At 35.4% G+C, this 9,245-nt stretch overlaps 1 protein-coding gene across 1 annotated transcript; it reads left to right on the top strand.

The window, feature by feature from the left end:
- The first annotated feature begins 685 nt into the window (after positions 1-685).
- LOC149051610 (adhesion G protein-coupled receptor L4-like) lies at positions 686-4,220 on the top strand. Its single transcript, XM_089214531.1, has 10 exons — positions 686-785; positions 986-1,093; positions 1,257-1,344; positions 1,441-1,531; positions 1,980-2,029; positions 2,227-2,356; positions 2,496-2,623; positions 3,012-3,114; positions 3,414-3,564; positions 4,070-4,220. Exons 1-10 carry the CDS (start codon positions 686-688, stop codon positions 4,153-4,155), a joined length of 1,035 nt encoding a protein of 344 aa, XP_089070657.1. The 3' UTR covers positions 4,156-4,220.
- The last annotated feature ends 5,025 nt before the right edge of the window (positions 4,221-9,245 follow it).

Raw genomic sequence — 9,245 nt, 5'->3', positions numbered from 1 at the left:
TTCAATTATTATGTTTGTCTCACCCTTTACGTTAGTAATTAATTTGTTTTATGTGTTGCTGTTGTTGATATTGTGATCTTTGTATTTTCTGTTCTTTTTCTGTTTAATAGATTGTTCATTAAGCACTTAGAGATTGACTAAATGGGATACATTTAGCCACCTATCACAGAGACTCTAAATGTTCATTTCAAAGGGCCGTTGAAGGCAGTTATGCAAAAATTACTCAATATAGCCACCGCGTAATAATTTCCCATAATTGCTGTGTTTCTGTTTCAATTTTTGTTGTTGTTGTTCGTTTGCTTGTTTTGTTGTGCTAGTTTGTTTTCTTCGTTTGCAGGAGTTAATTCCTGACATGTTCGATTTTGCCTATTTTAACCCAGGTTGCTTTACCAGTGTTTGCAACTGCAATTAAAAAAGTTCGCTTTTATGTGTTGCTGTTGTTGATATTGTGATCTTTGTATTTGCTTTTCTTTTTCTGTTTAATACATTGTTCACTAAGCACTTAGAGATTGACTAAATGGGACACATTTAGCCACCTATCACAGAGACTCTAAATGTTCATTTCAAAGGGCCGTTTTTTATTTTAACCCAGGTTGCTTTACCAGTATTTGCAACTGCAATTTAAAAAATTCCGTTCCGCCATAAACAAAGGGATATTCTCGCAGATGAAAAAGGGGAAGAAGCTATGTTTTCCTCCTTTGCCCTTGAGGAGTTTATAATCAGATTTGCCAAACGCAGATTAAAAATCACAAATCCCGAAGTTAATGTTATGAGCAAAGAACTGGGTAAGTTGAAGAAAAACTCGTTATATTTTGCTAAAAAAACATTGTTATCGTTACCATTGTCTTTGCCGTTGTTGTTATCGTTATCGTATCTGTTATCGTTATTGTTATCGTCATCGTTGATGATATGACTATTTTTATCATCATTATTATCAACACTTTTACTATTATTATTATTTATTATTATTATTATTTTACTATAGCGTTTCAAGTCAGACGTAATGTTCACCGAAAAGGAAGGGATTTTCTCTTCAATGGAAGCAATGAGGAGAACTTTATCAAGATTCCCTCAGCTAATCTACATCCGAATGGTAGGTGTATTCATTTTGGTTTAGTTCTTCACTTCTCGGCGAACCTGAAAATTCAATGGACTTCATTTTTATCTACTCTTTTTCGCATAGTAGGACCAACAGCTCGTAAGTGGTCGATTTCATTTTTTTTTTTTAATTCAGTTCTCCTTCCTCTTAAAAATAGGATCCGTAGTACTCGGGATTGAATACAACAGCCTTCAGGAGCTTTTTTCAAACTACTCAGCAGGTTCTGGAGGAACCAACAAAACCTGGTTTGTAAATTTTAAAATATAAGCCACAGACAGAAAAAAAATAGGAAAAAAAAAAAAAGAGGCTAATTTGTGATTGCTGAGTTTGGTTTATTTCAGGATACTGGACAGTAAAATTATATCCGCTGTAGTAGATCCTTTGCTAGAAGTGCTAACAGAGAACGTCACCTTGGTTTTTCAAAACACGAAGGTATTTTTTTCTTTTTTTATCATTTTCCTTTGTTTGTTTGCTTGTTTGTTTTTGTTTTTTTTATTTGTTCCTTTCCGTTGCTACGGGTTCCCATTACAGTCGATGTAAGTTAGGATTAAGTTCGCGTTACATTGTATGAGCCTCAAACCAATCACATTTCATCGCATTTCGACTCCTTAATTGAAATACAAAAAGTAAGAGGAAAAACGGTCATTTCCTAACCATATTCTTTTAATACTCAAATTCACTTTTGTTGAAAACAAATTTAGACCTCAATTGTGGGATTGCCCCAGGGACCTTCATGTTCAGAATTACCCGATCTGATTTAACTGATTTAACTGATGACGCCTTACTAGTCAGCTACTAGTAAGGCATCACTGGGGCGAGCGCTGAAGCTTCGTTATATTACCCTTTGAATCACAACACTTGACTCGATTTTTTCCTTTAGGTGAATCGTAAAAAAAGAACATGTGTATTCTGGAGCTTCTCTGAAGAAAAGTAAGCACTACAGTGGCATAAATTTTATTAGCGGCGTTAATTCTTCCATTTTTTCATCGTAAAGGAAGCTCAAAGTATTAGAAATCACTTTGGAGATAGTAGAGTGAACTGAATTATTTTCAGGTGGAGGGAGAAGGAGGTTTCTAATTGAAAAAGTTATTTTGACTCCTTTCTCCTTGTCTTAATTGTTTTTAAAGCTTTGGGGGTTGGTCAAGTGAAGGATGTCAAAAAAAGATGATATCAGATCATTACACGGAATGTGTTTGCAATCATCTCACCCACTTCGCTGTACTCATGGATTTCACCAACAATGCTGATGACGGGAAGGTGACTATTTGTTTTTTCTACAAAATAAAATTATATGGACCTAAAAAGGTACATAGAAGCATAAAAGTATCGCATTTATTTTTATTAATTAACATAAACATTTCCTTTGATACTGATAAAATAATTATGATCTTTACAGTTTTTCAATCAGGATAAAACTCGTTCGTCAGATGAGCATGACAAAATATTGACACTCCTTACTCGAGTAGGGATGGCTTTATCTCTCACCGGAGTCGTACTCACAATTATCAGCTATCTTCAGCTCACGTAAGTACATTTAATTAACACTGATATCCCTTGAACTGTATTGTGAGAAATTAACTATATCTAAAAGGATGGAAAATAAGTCGTCAAATCAGTTCTGGATCGATGTCAGCACAGATCGATCGTATCTGGCAAAGAAATCAAACGTTTTGAGATGATCTCTCTTAAAATATGATATTTCAATGGAAACTTTCTGGTCAGTATTCTTTTATTCATTCGTTATTCACAAATTAATTCCTATAAAAAGTGTATTATGTCAGCATAATTATTCGTTCGTTTGGTGGATCATTTGCAATTGTCTTTTTGATGGTTTCCTTTACAATTCATTGATCCTTTTAGTCTGACTGCTAAATCAATTTCAATTAGTTACTATTTATTGGCTCGTTTGCAGAGACAGAAACTTACCTTTGTGTCACACACGGGTTAGTCTGACATCCTGCATTGGAGCAGGACATATCATCTTTTTCGCTGGAATCGACTTCACTGAAAACCAGGTGACTCTTTGAACCTCATGTTCTTGTAATTGTTTGTTTGTTTGCTTGTATTTAATTTGGTCCAGCTTCTTAATGATTTGAAGGCTGACTGATCCATCGAGTGATTCTTTTTCTTGTTCTTGTTCTCTTTTTTTCTTTTTTTTTTTTCTCGGTTTTGCATGTTTTCTATGTCGTAGTTTTGCCTTGTTCATTCTGTTTATTTTGGTTTCAGTTTCTTTCTGTTTTTCGGATTATTATTTCGGCAAATACCTTTTGACGGGAAAATTATAACACTTTTACGGATTATCTATTTCTTGCAGGCTGCTTGTGTAGCTGTGGCAGCTCTTATGCAGTATTTCCTGATGGCCAGTTTTTGCTGGATGCTTGTCGAGGGGATTTATATCTATTTATTTGTTGTAAAGGTTTACAACATTAGCGATAAAATGCATCGCTATCATGGCTTTTGCTGGGGTGAGGAGCATTGTGAAGAAATGCGAAAAATTGGATAGGACTTGAAGAATATACTTGAGGAAATATCTCGATTCTGATTGGCCAAAACCAAACTGAACAAAAAGATCTTTAAATGGCTTTGTTTTTTAATTCTTCAAATGAACACACGCATTTCTTGGAAACCATTGCATCGTCTCGAGTTGTACCTAAGTTAATAGTTAAATATTCCCGGTGCTCATTAGAGTTAGTTATAAATGCAAATTTAGTTGGCTGAAGTAAGGCAGCTATGTCGAATTTGCGGTGATTTAGTAATTTCATACCCACAGCCAAAAGGTTTCAAGAGTTAACAACATAAAAATCACATTGAAAACTCATATAATCGCGTAAAAACTTACCGTCATTGGTTTATTAAAATCATCAACTTCAACAGTCATCGGCTTTGGCAAATGTAATAACACTAGAACTTGATTATTTTTGCTATAATGTCTAACTTAAACTGGCAGTCTTTTATCTTTACTTTCTTCAGGACTGCCTGCAATCGTAGTTGCTGTATCTCTGCCAATCGCTGCAGGAAATGATGGAATCGAAACTTTTGTCAATGATGAAAAGTAAGTTTTAAAGTTTGTTAATTTTATTGACTGCATACAAAATGGTGGAAGCCTGAATTTATGAACCTGAAAAAAAAGGGGGAAACGGGGGAAGGTAAAGGAGAAAAAATCCTGGTGCCAAGCTGCAAGCTGTGGATCTCTCAATGTATTACAGTACAAGTAGTGGAAGAGTTTTTTAATGTAACGTAAAGGCAACATGCTGTATCAAAAATGAGTTTGGATTTGACATTCTGCCATGAAACACCTTTAAATGCTGCTATCGACGTAGAAAATAAATTTAAACTTTGTTCTCCTGTGCCTTTTTTTTCTAATTCTAAGCTGCTGGATGTCCTCCTCTAATAATATCATCTGGATATTTGTTTCCTTTGTTGGACTGATCGCAATTGTAAGTGGCAACAGATTGAATTTCTTCGATGGATACCAGTTTTAGTCGTCTGAAAATATTTGTTTCACCGTTCATTAGATCAACATTTTTTCGATAATTTCTATTCTCTTGATGAGTCTTTAAAATTCCTATTTAAAAACTTACAACAGAAGCAAGGGCAATAAAAAATATCCGACAGTTCCTTTTTTCCCTTTTCATCTTCTCCCTCTTCTTTTGTTTTCCTTTTTAATAACTGAAGATTGACATGATGATCCTCGTGCGAGTTATCAAGGAATTAACAACAATCCGACATGTGAAGGGGAGCCAAATTGAGCAGATCAGGTGGAATTATTAGTGTTTCTTCTCCTTAAATGCCTCCATAATGTCAATTTTTTTTTTCTTTAAAGTGCTTAGACTTTAAATAATCTCGTATTATTGCTTGTTACAAAGAAAAACTGGCCTGGACAGGCTTGGCAGGCTTTGAATGACGCCCTAGCACATAAAATATGGTGCGTTTTCGATGGAAGACCTTCAAAGTGCTTCTTTTGTCACTCCCAACATTATATCGCGACTATTCATTACCTTCAATTTAAGAGTTTTCAATCTTTCTTTATTTCAGCTTTTGGGAAAAAGATTTAGAATTCAGTTTAACGCTTGTGTTTTCAAAGTGACTATTCATTTGGTCTCTATCAGGCATGGTGTCCGTGCATGCGTGGTGTTGGCTCCATTAGTGGGTGTCACGTGGCTGGTTGGCTTCCTTGTGCCGTTACACATCGCCTTCTCCTACATTTTTGTAATCCTTAATTCCAATCAGGTAACGTCGTCTAAAATCTTAAAGGTTTGTTCAAGCATTTGGTTACTCATGGGTAGAGATAAGAGCGTACTTATAAGCGTCAGAAATACTGAAAAGCGCCTCCATATCTCAGGATAATTCAGAATAACTTTTAGACACCAGACCCGTGACCCTCCGTAAATAAGCCGACTCGCGACCATTTAAACCTTCCTTTTGCACTTGTATTTTTTATCTTTAAAGCCTTAGCTCTGCTTAAAAATTATATTAGAGTCAACATGAACTACATCTGACGGATAGAGTTATATTCGGGAAAATAAGCCTCAGATAAGTCAACAATCATAGATGATAAGGAAAAGAGATCTCTAGAAGAGTTGTTCTAAAGGACACAACCCTACATTGACGACAAAAAAAAAAAAAAAAAAAGAAAGGAAGAACAGAAGAGTAAAGCTGCTTTTATTTCTGTATCTTTTTGCTTATTTGTTTTATTATCAACTAATGGAGTTTTATCTATATTTTGTCGAAGGGATTCTTTATTTTCTTCTGTCACTGTTTGGGAAATAGTGAGGTATATTTGATTTTTGAGTCTCTGTAATTCATATCAAGAAAAACTTGTTAAACATAGTAAGTACCTCTGATTTGATCTTTAATTCCTATCCAGATAAGAGGGCGTTTCAAAAGGAGAATCTTAAAAGTCCTCCCAGATGCATCTAATCAAAGGCAAGGTGACGATAGAGGAAACTCTCAAGCTCTTCAAAGTCACAATGATACTGGGATTCCTCTGCAGGATCGAGAGTAATCAAGGGACTTTGAACTTTGGTCTTGTCAATGGAATAGGAGAATACTAGATGCATTTATAGCCAGCTTCACTTATGTTACTTAGGCTGTGGCTGATTCAAGTTAATTTAAGTTGTATTTATAAATATATATTTTTTTGTCCAGCTGCTGGGAAATGTTCTTACGCACAGACTTAGCTTGGTTAATGATGTGTAACCACACTTACCTGGCATCGTTGGCATTTTATAGAATAATTATTTGTCTAAGAATCAAATTGCCAGAGAACAACAGTTTATGATAAACTAATTAATCATTTAACCGGTAATCAGGTCTGAACCCAGGCTTTGCTAGGTTGATGATATTTAACCACACTTACGTGGCATCGTTGACATTATAAGGAATAATTATTTGTTTTAGAATCAAATTACCCGAGAATACCAGTTTATGATATACTGATTAATCATTTAACCGGTAATCAGGTCTGAACCGTAGAAATCAATTTTGGTGCATTTATTTATTTATTTATTTATTTATTTATTTTTAAGCACAGAAATAAAGTTGATAGTATATAACAATTAACTTTATAGTAGAAAATTGTCCAAACTACAACATATTGGAGCCGATGAAGAGAACATAAAAACATTAACTTTCTTTTGGTGCGAGACTCGAGGATTTTAAAACTTTGAAACGACCTACGATGAATCCTGGAAACTGGAGTTTAAGTCCATTGGCAAAATATGCCGGCTGGTCTCATGAGCAGATCAAGCGCTGACAAAATTTGACAGCTTTGAAATTTTAAGCAGATGCAAAAAGCGAGACAAAAATCTGTCACGACACAATTTGTCCTTTGATTATGTCAAAAGGAATTCCGGTTTTTTCTGCTAGTGCAGATAGCCCAGATCGGCTCTAACGAAGAAATTTTTAGTTAAATAATAGCCTTCACTCTCGAGAAATTGCAAATATATTACTCATGTGATCCGACCACAACTTTAATTCCGAAAACTTCGAAAACATCTCATGTCAGTCTGGCTTTCTTTCACTGCCTCACATTTTTCCTTGTGCTGCGGGTGTCAACTACTACTTTCACTTGGAACATGCTAATAACTGTTTCATTTTTTCCGTATCAACATTTTAAAAGATAAGATTATCATAAAAATGTAGAGTTCTTCCATCCATTTAATACAGTGTAACTTTCGATTTTAATTCGTTACATTGACTAATGTTGGTTTCAATTCGTAGAATCAATACATTTTGATGGTCGTAAGGAAATGTCGAATTTATCGCTCAAAACCGTTTTGGTCCACAACAGCGTAACACCATGAATGATTGAAACAAATTTGCAAAAAGTAGGGCTAGTTCATCGGGTTCCGTGTGCTAAATCTCGGGAGAAACTGCACAATTCTTTTAGAGAGTATGCGTGTTGTTTTGTAAATATAAACACTGTAACGTATTTTATCTTGTTTGTTTGTCCTTTAAAGCAACGCAACAATGTCTGTAATGACTAGAGTGCCAAATTTTATTCTTTAATTTTTAATTTTTAATTTCTCCACACTTTGCGTAGTTCATAATCTGATATTTCTACGTAAATTAACGAATCCTGCATTTTTATTGCTTCTTAGTGCGGTCCGGATTTTTTTATCTCTGCCCACGTGAGTCGTGGGTCGCCGAGTACATCCCTAGTTTAGTTGCTATTTTCATAAATTTAACTTGTTTTGCCGGCTGGACATATTTTCAAGCAATTCAAGCCAATTAATAACTTATTAACCGTCTCTTTTCTCCCGTTAAAATCACTTTGGATACTAGCAACTAGCTGCCTCTGCTGAAGACAGCAAAAGCTGTTGAAGGAGAAATTACAAACAGGTCAGGGCAACTTTCTGGTCCCTAAAATTTTCGATGCTTGGATGCAAACCTCTGTAACTTTCCAGAGTTCTCGTTGGGCGTTCAGAGTACATCACGAGGATTTTCTATTCGTTATTTCCCAAGTTGTAATTACCTTCAAGGTTACATACGTAATCCACGCTGTTAGTGAACTGACCGATTCATCCTAGCGGTTGGTGGCCTTAAGTTGTCTGCAATTCTATTGTTGTAAATTACAGATCTAAACATTTTCCGTTTCACAAATTACAGATTTTCATTTCGAAAGTTATAGAGTTTGAGCTAATTCAACAATCTATAGGTGTCAAATGTGTTTCGCAAACTACAGTAAATCCTCGGTAGGGTTAAATAATGATACATCGTCAAGGTGTGAAAATAGCTTCATATAAAGAGTTTGAGCTAATTCAACAATCTACAGGTGTCAAATGTGTTTCGCAAACTACAGTAAATCCTCGGTACGGTTAAATAATGACACATCGTCAAGGTGTAAATTACAGATCTAAACATTTTCCGTTTCACAAATTACAGATTTTCATTTCGAAAGTTTGAGTAAATCCTCGGTACGGTTAAATAATGATACATCGTCAAGGTGTGAAAATAGCTTCATATAAAGAGTTTGAGCTAATTCAACAATCTACAGGTGTCAAATGTGTTTCGCAAACTACAGTAAATCCTCGGTACGGTTAAATAATGACACCAAAACAAGAGTGGTACGCGAGGTCTGCAATGTTAGAGAAGTGGTAGGACCAAGCATAAAAATTTTGGTACTGGAAATTTGCCTTCACTTGTTTGTAATTTCTCCTCTTACAGTTTTTTGCGGTCTTTGGTACAGGAGGCAATAGTGATCTGCTTCATTGCGGTAGTTTCTTGCACAAATCAAACAGAGCGGCAATTTTTTTTCCTTTGCCGCCGTCACTTCAAGTAATGCCTCTCTCGCAAATCTATATTTTTTTTTTACTCTTTCACTATGAAATTTCGAGGAATCTTCGCTCGTTTCTCTACCACTGCACTCTATTCTTTATACCGATGAAAGCGACTTCGCACTTAGCCTCATCCTCAGGCCGTAATTTCGGTACCGGATCGAATTCTCTCAAACAATTTTTTCTTTGTAAAACGGTGAGCCGAGTATTCAGTCCCAATAAAAATTGCTTTCGGCAAGTCTTTGTAGGTCTGTTCAATTTGGTCATTTATTAAGAGGCGATCTCTGTAAGAGCGGTCCAAGGTATTTCGCATCGGAAAAAAGTTTTCCTCAAACTTTGCCCAATAAACTATCTTTGGTAGCAAGTAA

Source organism: Pocillopora damicornis, chromosome 1, assembly GCF_964200805.1.
Source record: "Pocillopora damicornis chromosome 1, jaPocDami1.2, whole genome shotgun sequence".
Classification (NCBI taxonomy): domain Eukaryota; kingdom Metazoa; phylum Cnidaria; class Anthozoa; order Scleractinia; family Pocilloporidae; genus Pocillopora; species Pocillopora damicornis.
The sequence above is the reverse complement of the archived record's forward strand: the minus strand, read 5'-3'. Positions and strand labels throughout refer to the sequence as shown.